The sequence below is a fragment of the Dreissena polymorpha genome, chromosome 10, assembly GCF_020536995.1.
Source record: "Dreissena polymorpha isolate Duluth1 chromosome 10, UMN_Dpol_1.0, whole genome shotgun sequence".
Taxonomy (NCBI): Eukaryota; Metazoa; Mollusca; class Bivalvia; order Myida; family Dreissenidae; genus Dreissena; species Dreissena polymorpha.
In genome coordinates, this window is record NC_068364.1 from 9,222,712 (window position 1) to 9,237,487 (window position 14,776).

At 39.5% G+C, this 14,776-nt stretch overlaps 2 protein-coding genes across 4 annotated transcripts in view; both read left to right on the forward strand.

The window, feature by feature from the left end:
• The window catches only part of LOC127847476 (TATA-binding protein-associated factor 172-like), a 98,044-nt gene that overhangs the window by 79,793 nt on the left and 3,475 nt on the right, over positions 1-14,776 (forward strand). The gene's annotated exons all lie outside the window — the stretch shown is intronic.
• Positions 11,581-13,022, forward strand: LOC127847477 (histone-lysine N-methyltransferase SETMAR-like). Its single transcript, XM_052379394.1, has 2 exons — positions 11,581-12,615; positions 12,765-13,022. The coding sequence occupies exons 1-2, from the start codon at positions 11,935-11,937 to the stop codon at positions 12,936-12,938; spliced, it is 855 nt and encodes a 284-aa protein (XP_052235354.1). The 5' UTR covers positions 11,581-11,934; the 3' UTR covers positions 12,939-13,022.

Consider the following 14,776-nt stretch of genomic DNA (forward strand, 5'->3'; position numbering starts at 1 on the left):
TGATTTTAACGTTCCGTATGACAATCTAATTGATCGTCATTTTATTTTTCATCCGTTTTGAATTTAACTTGTTAAATTTATGATCTACGGCAGTATTATTATAATTTTCATTATGGTCAAATAATGATTTTATGTGCCATATGATAATCTGGTCTGTGACCAGTTTATGGTTGAATATGTTTTGCTCTTGTTTTTCATATATTCGACTACATGATGGTCGCAAAACAAGAGTTTATAAATACCTGGTGACTTCGCAGACCATGGATGACAAGTTGCAGCATCAGTCACCAGGTATCGGGCATGATGGCGACCGTACTATGCTAAGTCTCTTAGACAGTCGGGCAACATCAGACCATATATCGACACCCGTCAGCCGGTCTTTGCCCGATGGCATTGGTCAAGGACATCGACCAATGCCGGACCATTTGGCATCCGCCATATGGTCATTATCCGGTGACAACACTGGTCATGATATGACCGTACGTCACCGGGGACGTTGATCACGGACCTTTGGCTCTGCATTGATCGACGTCTGACCGGCCGGTCCGGTCCTGTCCGGTCATGATATGACCAGCCGGTCACGGGTCCGGTCATGATATGACCGGCCGGTCCGGTCACCGGTCAACAGCCGGTCATTGATGACCGGTCCAGTCACCGGTCAGCAGCCAGTCCGGTCAACGGTCATGTCACCGGTCCTGTCATGTCACAAGTCCGGTCCGGTCACCGGTCGGGTCATTGATCACCGGTCATGTCACCGGTCCGGTCACGGTCCGGTCATTGATGACCTATTCGTCGTCGAATGCATCGTCTTCATCAAGGAGTAGACATCTGACACGCTCTTCTTTGTCGAGCAGTTCTCATCGTCGCGGCTCTCGTAAGCGATCACGTCGTCACTCACTGAGACGGTATTCTAGAAGATCTCGGTCTCATCGCAGCCGATCCACATCTTGACAGCGCAGCCGATCCAGATCTCGACATTGCAGGAAACGTTTACGTCGTCAACCTTCACGTAGACATCATCGGACTTCATTGAGCACAACAACATTTAGTAATCGAACATACCTCTCCTTCATTGAGCAGTTCTCGGCGTTGATACGCTCATAAGCGATCACGTCAACGCTCATGGAGACAATTTTTTTTTGTAGGAGACAATATTTCCAGCGGTGCCGAACAAAATTTCGGCATTGCAGTTATATGGAGTGTCGCCACTTCTCACGTAGGCGTTAATGAACCTACTTGTCATATCGACGTTCTCCATTTTATTCCTTTAGGAATATCATCGTCTCCATTCCACGTGTGATGGTTTTTCTTATGGCATCCACACATGTTGCAGTCACCGAGCCGTATTTGTATACGAACACTAGTTCTTTTAACTTTCAGGCTTCGGGATTAGGTGTTCATTTCTCCACTACGACTTCAAGGACACTTTATGCCTATTAATACTGATAATCTACCGTTGTTTTCCGATTAACATTATCAGATGACTTCGTGGATGGTCATTCTTCTGCACCAGATATTTCCATTCTGACGCAGTTATATTATACCAGTCCGTTCCGATCACCGGACATCGGTCAACATTCATCGGTCATATCACCGATCACTGGTCACCGGTCAGAATTAGTAGTCGTTCATCATCATTGGACTATTCTCTCTCCTCTTCTTCGTCATTGATTGAATCTTCGTTGGCTGCTTTAGTGATGTCTCATTGCCATCAGATTGGATTTTTGGCACGATCTTCTTTTCCGAGCAGTGCTTGACATTGATATCAGACCATATGGATTCCACCATTTTTCGGTCTTTAACTAGTAACGTCACCGGTCATATTATGACTGGTCTGTTCACCTGGCTACAGTTACCGGTCATTGACCGGTCCGGTTCGGTCACCAGTTACCAATCACCGGTATTCCACTGTGTTTTCATCGGTCAATTTTATAGTATCACGGGTATCGTCTACATTACCTAGTTGTATACCCCTGGCTATGATTGTATTGAATACTATATTTAATGGATTCAACAATCTACATGACATTTTGTGTTTTTCAATACTGATGTTCTACTGGCGACCGTTGGTTACCAAATCATCTCCGCTGACTTGGTCTATGGTTGATTTTCCTGACCAGCTATCCATTCTGGTGCTGGTTATGACCTACTAATACTAGAAGATTATGAAATACCTATATCTTTTATTTCTACTTCTATCTCAACCGGCTACATGCAGACTACTTGTCTTGCAGATAGATCAGCTGAAGCATTGAGGTCGAACATTACTATTTGACCTCTATTAATTTATGTTCGAGACCCAAAGGATGAATTGTTTTAACCACCTTTACCTGTCGGCTACAGACTTTGCAGTCAGTGTCACGGAACAGTTGGGACACATTAATGACGCTAGCAGGATTAGCAAGACGACATTTGTATCGACTTCTGCTTTTCTATTGCTCCTACGACAGTGCATATTTTCAAGCTACTGGAATCAACAAGAGTTCTGATACATAGGATTGCCTATCAGATTGACCGCATGGCAGCTACAGTCTTGTAGATGGCTTGGGAGCTATTGAACTCAGATCTTAGATGCTAGGATCTGGAGGGACCTCATCTTAAAGTTCTTCTTCTATTACACTTCTGGCCATAACAGGCCGTCTTCCTATAACTGGTCGTATTCCTTTCGGAATTCGTCCCGGTTAGGAGTCTTGAAGTAAATGGATGAATCAAGTCAGAATTTAAGACTTCCATGCATTCTACCGGCAAGGGTGGACCCCCTTAAGGTTACTCCTAGGGTTTTCACCTTTTTCTGCCATCATACCTCCGATTCCGGAGGTACCACTGTCAATGATATTTCCGTACTTTGCAAATCGATGACTTCACGACCTGTATTCTCCAGGATTTTAAAGGCGCCTTTTATTGGTTCAACAAGAGGCTATATACTGTAGATAGGTCATAAACTTATAAGTGTTAAACACTTTCCTATTCTACCAATTTTCAAGTGTGTTGGGAGGGGAAAGTTCGGCTTGCCATGATTTCTTTCCCCACCCATCCTTGACTAATGGTTCCGGCCACCGGTCGGTATTTACCAGTCTGGTCACCGGTCTTTCTGCTGAGACGTCTTTTCTTACGTCCGTTTCAGCCTTATTTTTAAGTTAATTGTATTAATCTCGGGATAATTCAAGGACACAGATTTCCATCTTTTTGTCATTATTTACCACTATTCAGTGGTGTTTAGATTATCTTGGCAAGAATATAGTTTATTCTACCACAACCTTCCTTACATCTTATACAGATGTGAGCAGAGAAGGTTAGGGACGATCACATAGAACAAAGTATCTTGATTTTCTCAATTATGTGGTATCCTAATGAATATAACCTGCACATCTTTTTAGCTGTTTTTCATTTACAATACATTTTCACGATTCCTTTGTGATGGTTTCAACTATCACACATCGGTCGTGGTGATCATATTATCACTCCTTGTATCTGGAAATCAGGAACTTATTCGTTCTTTGCAAGAACAACAAATTTTGTCTATCGTCTTACTCATACCAGGGTGTCTCAACGCTCTGTTGGACGTTTTGTCTTGCAGTTCTTTCTGTCAAATTATTTTTCCGTTGGGTTCAAATAAATGATTGCGCATGCGCGGCAGTGATTTTGCAATGGCATACAAAAAATTTATGCATAGTATATCGAAGAACGTTGTTTATCATCTAACGCTAGTAATGAGCGTTATGCGATCATAGATCGCAGTATATACCGGTATGCTGAACAACATCAATAATGCAGTTCACAGAAATCGATCCAGCAGGGTGTGCGATTGTTATACATTCGTCCACTTGGCATAAACTGGAATATCTTGCCTTCTTGGTGAGTTTTTGGAATAACTGAGTTTTTGCCATAATTTCATGCAATATACTTAATGAACCATGGGATTATGGTTTTCCTTTTAAGTCTCCTGTACACTTTTCAGGAAACTTCTTAACAGGTCAAATATCATATCTCACAGAGACATATTTTTACTGATCCAAACATGTGCAACTACATGTCTGGCCATTATTTAGTTATCTCTACAGAAGAACGTTTTTCTGTTACAGTTTCAATCATTGTTACTTGTGCTAGGATAATTCCATCAGAACTTTATAAAGGTTCTATGAAAAAAGTTTTTTTGACTGGGTATTTGAGAGCATAGTTATTACCTTAATCACTCTGCTAGATACATAGAGGATTTTCTCATCTTTTTCTTGATGATAAGAAATTTGTTCTTTTCTTCATCATAGGATTGAGATTATGCTTTTGTATACCTTGTTTTGTGTAAGTCATCACAACTCTGTGCTGTCTTACCTATTTTGAAACTGATCCAAGCTATGGAACGTCAACAGTATGTTTTTCGTTCCTTTACCTTCTTAAGCGGTTTTGGCTTGTGTAACATGTATTGGGATGCTTAATGAGCTTCCTATGAACCTTTTTCATCAGGCTTATTATGCCCCCCTTCGAAGAAGAGGGGGTATATTGCTTTGCACATGTCGGTCGGTTGGTCCGTCCACCAGGTGGTTTCCGGATGATAACTCAAGAACGCTTGGGCCTAGGATCATGAAACTTCAGAGGTACATTGATCACGACTCGCAGATGACCCCTATTGGTTTTGAGGTCACTAGGTCAAAAGTCAAGGTCAAGGTGACCCGAAATAGTTAAATGGTTTCCGGACGATAACTCAAGAAGGCTTTGGCCTAGGATCATGAAACTTGATAGGTAGATTGATCATGACTTGCAGATGATCCCTATTGATTTTCAGGTCACTAGGTCAAAGGTCAAGGTCACAGTGACCCGAAATAGTAAAATGGTTTCCGGATGATAACTCAAGAACGCTAAGGCCTAGGATCATGAAACTTGATAGGTAGATTGATCATGACTCGCAGATGACCTCTATTGATTTTCAGGTCACTAGGTCAAAGGTCAAGGTCACAGTGACCCGAAATAGTAAAATGGTTACCGGATGATAACTCAAGAACGCTTATGCCTAGGATCATGAAACTTCGTAGGTAGATTGATAATGGCTGGCAGATGACCCCTAAAGATTTTCAGGTCACTAGGTCAAAGGTCAAGGTCACTGTGACCCGAAATAGTAAAATGGTTTCCGGATGATAACTCAAGAACGCTTTTGCCTAGGATTATGAAACTTCATAGGTACATTGATCATGACTGGCAGATGACCTCTATTGATTTTCAGATCACTAGGTTAAAGGTCAAGGTCACAGTGACAAAAAACATATTCACACAATGGCTGTCACTACAACGGAGAGCCCATACGGGGGGCATGCATGTTTTACAAACAGCCCTTGTTAACAGTTCCAATAATTTTAAGACGGTTTTCCTTCTTATTATGGCTTTTACCATACGGAGAAGTTAAATTCATGCTTTTTCTGTTGAATACGACCAATTCCAGTTGGATCTAATGTTGTCTTCACTTTGTTGTGTCAAACAGGATTCCTTACTTAATATCTAGTCCTCTATATGGCTTCTAAAAAACCTTCAAGTTTCCAAGTTTTTCTTAAACTGGTAGTCATGAAGATGAGGATAAACTTCTATGGGCAATCGGGGCTTTGAAGTTCTACCTCAGCAGTGTTAGTCGGACGTCCATTCGAGGTTCTCAAAAGACACTCTTCATTTCCCTAAAAAAAGGGGGAGATGCGTTTGCGGCTTCTGTTTCTCGGGGTTAGACCTCGACTAAGGAAAGTTACTCTTATCTCTATCTAAAGATTCATTCCTTTTTAGGATCTGATCGCATGAATTAAGAGCTCTGTCTGTTTTGTGGGCATATATTAATCACACCCCACTTTTTGACGTGCTCTAAGCTGTTTTCTGGAGGAATCCGACCACCTTTGTCATCTTTTTATCTTTGTTTTCTGGAGTGCCAACAATACAATTTGTATATGTTTTGGCTTGTTGTGTTTTCACTAACGGTAGTGTCTTCTTTACGACATAGACATATTACTTTGTACGAGAAGTCATAATTAATACCGTTTTAATGAAGATTACTTGATAACCCTTGTTTAGGGTTTTGCTATCATTAGCTGATAACCCTGTTTATGGGTTCTACTGTGTTGGGAAAATATATACGAGCCTTCCCACCGCAGCTGCAAAATCAGTTGAGATAGCAGGTCAGTATTTATGACATTAAAACAATTTTTAGCTCATCTATTTTTTGAAAAAAAATTATGAGCTATTGTCATCACCTTGGCGTCGGCGTCGGCGTTGGCGTTGGCGTTGGCGTTGGCGTTGGCGTCGGCGTCCGGTTAAGTTTTGCGTTTAGGTCCACTTTTCTCAGAAAGTATCAATGCTATTGCATTCAAACTTGGTACACTTACTTACTATCATGAGGGGACTAGGCAGGCAAAGTTAGATAACTCTGGCGTGCATTTTGACAGAATTATGTGCCCTTTTTGTACTTAAAAAATTGCAAATTTTGGTTAAGTTTTGCGTTTAGTTCCACTTTTCTCAGTAAGTATCAATGCTATTGCATTCAAACTTGGTACACTTACTTACTATCATGAGGGGACTGGGCAGGCAAAGTTAGATAACTCTGGCATGCATTTTGACAGAATTATGTGCCCTTTTTATACTTAGAAAATTGACAATTTTGGTTAAGTTTTGTGTTTAGGTCCATTTTATTCCTTAAGCATCAAAGCTATTGCTTTCATACTTGCAACACTTACTAACTATCATAAGGGGACTGTGCAGGCAAAGTAATGTAACTCTGACTGGCATTTTGACAGAATTATGTGCCCTTTTTATACTTAGAAAATTGAAAATTTGATTAAGTTTTGTGTTTAGGTCCACTTTATTCCTACAGTATCAAAGCTATTGCTTTCATACTTGCAAGATTTATGAACTATCATAAGGGGACGGTGCAGGCAAAGTTATGTAACTCTGACTGGCATTTGGACGGAATTATGGGCCCTTTATACTTAGAAAATTGAAAATTTGGTTAAGATTTATGTTTTGGTCACTTTACCCCTAAAGTATCATAGATATTGCTTTCATACTTGGAACACTCACAAACTATCATAAGGGTACAGTAAAAGGACAAGTTGCATAACTCTGGTTGTCATTGTTACGGAATTATGGCCCTTTTTTGACTTAGTAACTTTTAATATATGCTTAAATTTTGTGTTTCGATCCACTCGAAGTATCAAGGCTATTGCTTTCAAACTTCAAATACTTACATGCTATCATGAGGTTACTGTACCTGGCAACTTGAATTTTACTTTGACCTTTGAATGACCTTGACTCTCAAGGTCAAATTATTAAATTTTGCTAAAATTGCCATAACTTCTTTATTTATGATTAGATTTGATTGATACTTTGATGAAACTACTCTTACCTGACATACCACAATAGACTTCACCCAAACCATCCCCCGTGCCCTCCCCCCCCTCCCCCCCTCCCCCCCCCCCCCTAATTTTTTTTTTTTTTTTTTTTTTTTTTATAAGATCATCTCACAAATGACCACCACACCCTCACACTATACCCCCACCCCACCCCCCCCCCACCCCCCCCCCCAAATTTTTTTTTTTTTTTTTTTTTTTTTTTTTTTTTTTTAAGATCATCTCACAAATTATCACCACACCCTCACACTATACCCCCCCCCCCCCCCCCCCCCCCCCCGATTTTTTTTTTTTTTTTTTTTTTTTTCGCTTTTTTGGAAGATAATGTAATAAATGTCCACAACCCCACACTATACACCCCTCTTCACTCCACTCCTCCCTCCTTTGTGATTGAAAATGAGAGTCCCTTCACCTTTAAAAAGAAAATAGATGAGCGGTCTGCACCCGCAAGGCGGTGCTCTTGTTTTAAATAAAATTCATTTTAATTATCAAATACTTACCTGCTATCGGTAAGTCCCACCTCCCACCCTGCTATTTGATTAATATTTTTGTATATATATTGAAAGAATATTGAGGGTTGGTTACCGATTTTTGGCTAGGTTGCATTGCACTATGTTTAACCTGGCCTGTACAACGGTATTGAGGTGGCGGATTCCCAGTTAAAATTCCGGATGAGTTAATTCCCCTTGGAAAAGAGAAGCATGAGATAGCAGGTAAGTTTTTAATGATTAAAATGAATTTTATTTTAAAAATTTGTTTTAGTCAAAACACCACGATTTTTTCCCAATCCAAAGGGACACAGCCTCATTCCCAAAATGACGAAAAAGACACTGGTCATTTAAGAAATTATTTTTCATTTATTGCTAAACTGCTAGGATATGAAGTTGAGTAGATATGATTTGAAAAGTAAATAATATAATATCTATGCATCAGAATGACATAATGTCAGTTTATAGGCTTATAAACAATTATATATGATTGACAATGTACATTATTGTGACTATAACCATATTTAAAATGAGAACTGTAGTTAACTGTAATGCTGTAAGAAGGATTAGAGCTGATTATTTCTGTTTTGGTGGCTCAACAATGGTTATTTTTTTGATGGTCTGAAACAGGACTTGCAAAATATAAGAATGTAATATAGACAGACAGTTGTTTGTAATACTTAATAAGGACATCATTGTTTCCAGTTTTGCAAGACCGCCTTACTGTAAAATACTAATAATTTATGGTTGTGTCTGGAATAAGCAAGATTCAGAATGCCCTGTTTTATGTTGCTCAACAATTCATTTGTCAACAATTCCGCTTTTTGCTCATAATATTTTGTACAGCTGAACAGTCTCTGAATGCGTAGAGGTCACAGCCAGGGTACTTGTTCTGTTGTCATAGCAGCAGTTAGTGGACTTTGACCTGTGACCTCGTTTCAAAATGGCCACCGCATTCTCCCTGTGGCGAGGAATCCAGTAAAAGCAGGAGTTTGAAATTACGTAGATATTGTGTGAGTTGTCTACAGATATTCCCAGTGGGGCTTGCACATCAAGTTTAAATAGACCCTCAGAGGTGCGAGTATTGAAACCTTGTATCGTTCCACCCACATTGTCAGATACGATGATTTCGCCAGATTTGGGCGTTCCCGTAACAAAGACTTTTCCATGGAACAGAGTTTTTCCCATATTGTCATAGAATATTTTTACTAGGGTATTTCCATAAAAGTCCATAGTGTGGACTTGGAAGCGCTTTGTTTCGAAGCTGCTGGGGTAGGTTATACCCAGAACTAAGCCGTAGCTGACCAGAGATCGACGATAAATGGCAATGCTGTCACAGTATCCTTCTGTTTTGAGTAGCCCAGTCTTGGACAGTTTCCTGCCATAGCACATGTAGGGCAAGGAAAGCTTAAGTTGCTCAATTTTAGTTTTATCTTCTATGGCAACATACAGATCACCTCCGTGGGAACATATGTCTGTGGGTCTGCACCCATCCAAGGTGACATAAGAGTTGCAGTGGAATTTGCTGTCAAACAGTTTGACCTGCTCATTGAGGTAATCACTGACAGCGATGTAACCACCAGGCAGGAATGTGCAGCCAGTTACTATGGCAGCCACCTGAGTGACCAGTCTCTTAGGACAGCAGCTCTTGTTACACAGTGGCAGGAGGCATTCCCCCCCGAACACGTTCAGCCCCTTCAGCCTGGTTCCACTTGTTCAAGTTTTCTATTTCAACATAATGTAGCTCAGCCCTGGCATCAAAATAAGTACTCATGACGGCCTGTTTGGATTCAGCAGGTCTGGCCCATGATTGCTTTCCGGGCTTGTTGACTTTCTGTTTTTCTTTTGGTATGGCATCAGCCCGTATGAGGTAATGGTGCTTGGTAGATGGTGTGTTACCATGACTCCATGCACAGTAGTTGCAGATGAACTCTCTGCAGTCCTCACACCACCATGTGGCCACTTTGTTTTTCCCGTCTAGCACGCATTGGGCGCAGGTCAGTATGGGCTCCTCGCCTGAGATTCCGGGCTCGTCGGGGGCTGGACCCACTTGACCCCTTCCACTGGCTCCACAACCCATCTTACCACCCTGGGGAGGAGATGTAAGGGATTAGAACAAACTATTTTCATAACATTATTAAGCATAAAACTTTTTGTGCAAAGTCGTAGCTTGTAAATTTGAGACTGAGAAATACTTCAAACATACAATCTTTTTATGAGCAGTTTTATTATTTGCAATTATGAAATTCTCAGCATAGATATTGGTGATGTGAAACGCAAAACTGGATACTAAGAAATCGCGTCTCAATTGTGTTGCAAAACAAAGTTTATGAATAAGGCTAAAATATCAAAGACAGTATCAGTTTTAAAGCAACTTTCAATCAAATAATGTGCCTGTACGCGCCTTTTACACATTGCACGTGTCACAGCGAACACATGAAATTTTTGCTGTTGCCTTATATGTATATAGTGTTACTACTAGTTCAAGCTAATACATTTGTTGTAAATGGTAGAATTTCAGAATAAATTGGCAAAAATGATTATCATATCAAGAAAATGTGTTGCTTGGAAATCCATTTCACTTGCTTTAATTTCAAGGTCACTGTGGGAATTTAAAGGTTTTGCATATTCCTTATAAATAAATTGTGACAGTACATGTTAGTGTCCGGCAGATAACTTTGTTGTCTATGATGTTATTCTAAAATAAACTTGTACAAATTATTATTATCCCCACGCTTTTTGAAAAGCGTGGGGATATTGTGGTTATCTCCGCCGTCCGTCTGTCTGTCTGTCTGTCCGTCCTGGCCACTATCTCCTCCTACACTATTAGCACTAGAACCTTGAAACTTACACACATGGTAGCTTTGAGCATATGTGCGACCCTGCACTATTTGGACCCCTGGGTCAAAAGTTATGGGGGTTGGGGTGGGGCCGGGTCCGAGATTTTCAATCATTTTTTTAGGTTATTTTACATTTAACTTCTTCATTTCTATACCAACTTACTTCAAATTGATACTGAACCTCTCTTATGACAATACAGTCAATCTCAACTATGCATGGCCCCATTACCAACCCTGGGGCGCCCCACCCACATAGACCACACCCACCCAAAATTGCCTTTTACTATAATTTCCTCTTCTTCACAGATTCACTTCAAATTGATACTGAACCTCTCTTATGACAATACGGTCAATCTCAACTATGCATGGCCCCATTACCAACCCTGGGGGGCCCCGCCCACATAGGCCACACCCACCCAAAATTGCCTTTTACTATAACTTCTTCATTTCTACACCGATTCACTTCTAATTGATACTGAACTTCTCTTATGACAATACGGTCAATCTCAACTATGCATGGCTCCATTACCAACCCTGAGGCGCCCCTGGATCAAACATGCGGTGTGCGGATACGTGTTGGCCTCTGCCGCGCCATTTCTAGTTATATCTAGAATCGTTTTGTGTGCAACAACAATGTTACTCACTTAGAAGTCAACATCATAGTGAACACTTGGTGTTTGTCCATATCTCATTATATTGCAAATTCCTTTGTTGTGCACTAGGGAATTTGAAATTCATTGGCATATATTCGGTCTTTTCGTAATGAGGAGTTGTCTCCCATTCGGGTAGGTATCACGAGTATCCCGGGTAAAAAACGGTCCGTCTAAAATGCGTACGAGGGGTGTTCCAGAAGTTCGTGGATTTTTGCTATAACTTATTAGTTTGCTGGTAAAAGTCAATGAAATTTACATATTATACAAACCAGTTATTACGGACTTTATATATAAGCTAAACATGCATGAATTCCATATTAAAAGCGCGTTTGAAACGCGTTGCCATAGAGACCTCAGTAACGACATGCGGCGCACGCGTGTATTTTATTATAAGTATGAGCCTTACGCGAATTTAAATTTGGTTTAAATGTCGTTGATAAACAGAATTTATGGCAAATTTCACGTGACGTTGACATCACATATCTACGTCACACATAGGTTGAATATTCAAAGTTGTTTACATCATTCTCAGCTGTAGCACCGCGAAGGTAAAAACGACAGTAGTTAACGTAATAAAATCATGACGTCAGTTGACAACGTTGAACTACGCACGGTGATTAAATTTTGTCACTCATTGGGCTTCACACTGACCAAAACGTTTGAGGAAGTTAAAAAGTCGAAACAATTCAACTGCTCAAGATCGTTGGTATTCAAATGGCACGACAGATTTAGAAAGGGACGTGAATCGGTAGAAGATGATGCTCGAAGTGGTAGGCCGGCGCTAGTTAAACAAACCATGACGGACAAAGTTAGAGACTTGATTAAAACAGATAGGCGTTCAACGGTGCGATCTATTGCAGAAGAGCTTGGAATTGGCACTTCAACGGTTTACAGAATACTAACCGAGGATTTCAAAATGCGCAAGGTTAGTGCTCGATGGGTTCCAAAACTCCTCTCTGATGAAGAACAAGTGAAACGCCTTAAGTGCTCAGAAGAGTTTTTGAGAAGATACCGTAAAGAAGGAGAGCGCTTTTTGGACCATATCGTCACACTTGATGAGACGTGGTTTTGGCATTATGATCCGGAGACGAAAGCACAATCCTCAGTGTGGAAAACAGCAACAAGTCCTCCGCCGAAGAAAGCCCGGGTTATGAAGTCTGGTGGAAAACATATGTTCATCTTCTTCATGGATAGATGGGGAATGCTGCTCATCCACCTGGTGCCCGATGGTCAGACGATAAATGCTACATATTATCTAAAGGTAATTACAATTTCGTTATTGAATTATGTATTGTTATTTTGACAATTTTGTTATTACTGAAAATTATTCGTATTCGAAATAGAAAATAAATTAAATACAATTTTAAAAAGTTACATGAAACTTAAAATTCTTTAATTTGCCTACTGCAGGTACTTCGCCGGGATTTAATGAATGCTCTAAGGAAAAAGAGACCTACGATTGATGCCTCAGCCGTCATACTACACCACGACAATGCACCTGCGCATAGGGCCCAGTCAACGGAACTTGAGATAGATGTAATCGGGTTTCAGCGCCTAAGTCATCCTCCTTACAGCCCGGATTAGTCCCCTATGGACTTCCGCGTCTTCCCGGAAGTTAAATCACAGTTGCGCGGTATTCTCTTTGCAAGTAAACAGGAACTTACAGTTGCAGCACAGCGAATCGCGTCGTCGTTTGAAGCTGACTGGTATAGAGACACTTTTGATAAGTGGATTTCCCGACACATAAAGTGCATTCGCGTTGGAGGTGATTATGTGGAAAAGATTTGACAGTTGTTAACTTCATAACATCATTGACGTTGAACAGAAACGTTACACGTGTGTCGGTGTGCGCATTGTGCACATGTTTAAATCTCTGTAATATATTTATTGTTTTATGTATTTCCATGATATTTGGAGAGTAAATTTGGAAAGGACGAAATATTCTTAGCATGCTATTTATTTATCCATTTATGTTACCAACTAATACTAACATATTTAACACATATTGTTTAATTTTTTTATTAAACATTGAAGTAAACATTGCAGAAAAAGTGTCGATATTGCCTGTATTCGTCCATATCCGCACTTTTCGGTCATATCCGCGGATATGAGTCATATACGCATTTTAGACGGACCGCTTTTTACCCGGGATACTCGTGATACCTACCCGAATGGGAGACAACTTCTTAGTTACAAAATTCCCGAATAATCATAAGATCAGGGCCCGTATTCACCAAACAATTCTTAGACTTAAGTCTAAGAATAAAGAAAATTCTTTAAATTAGAATATTCAAGAATTTCTTTAATTTTGAGTCAAACTCTGCAGTAAACATCTATATCTATATTATTCTTCATATAGAACATTTTGTTAATTACATAATCACCAGTGGAGGCCTGTATATATTCAAACACTGAACACATTTTTCTTGGTTCTAAGTCTATTCTTTATTCTTAAGTCTAAGAATCGGTTGGTCAATACGGGCCCTGGACTTAGTGTTGGATGAAGCAACCGTGTCAGTGACTGTAAGGCCCCAGCCACAGTGGGCACTTGAAGTTGGTGCATAGTTCTTATATGCCATTTTTAAGTAGTAGATATTCGTTTGACTGTAAAAAAAAAGAGATGCACGGACCAAAAAAATAAGTTTCTTAATAGGAAATGTTGTATGCACTATCTATTGTCACACAATTGGAATGTTTATGTATAGCACCAGTAACAATAACTGATGCATACATATATTCTGCATTGACTGTTTAATTATGTGTGGAAATGAATTATGTGTGTCGAACAATACTTGTTTCTGTTTCCAGTGAAATAAAGGGAGAGCTTCCTTGTACTTCTGAAACATTTCTAGTTAACTACATATTTACGTATTTCTTAAAATTAATAAAATGTATTTATCATTTAAGACTATTGATTTAAGAACATTGAGAATATTGTATGTTGATGCTTAAATGTGTAAATACAAATTGTCACCTTTACATTGAACATGTTCTGATTATACTGTCAACTTAATAATAGTTAACTTTAACACATTTCTGGAGACTTACAATGGAAAGCATTTGTCAGATAAATCAGCAAATTATTTTATGTGCAGTATTGTTATTGTACAAACTGTATAGTTATTTACCTATATTAAATAATCCATTCCACTTCTGTCTTTCATTATTAGTAAAAAAATTTTAGGTAGATTTAACACACTTCTGTTTGAAATAAACAGTTGTATGCAATTTAACACCACTGACATTTCACAGTCAATGGCTAGAAACAAAAGAGAATATCATTGCAGACTTGTGAATTTAAACACTATTTAAAGACTTCATGACCCTAATTTCATAAAAAATTGTTTTAAGAATACATGTTTTTAGTCATTTATTTAATTTATTCTTATTTGTATTTATTATCAAAAATAGTGTTCATGTCA

What these genes read in the sequence shown, in the direction of transcription:
- LOC127847477 (XM_052379394.1), top strand. Translation starts at nt 11,935, where the DNA reads ATGACGTCAGTTGACAACGTTGAACTACGCACGGTGATTAAATTTTGT. An exon ending in ATGCTACATATTATCTAAAG is followed by an intron (nt 12,616 to 12,764) that starts GTAATTACAATT and finishes TGCCTACTGCAG; the next exon opens with GTACTTCGCCGGGATTTAAT.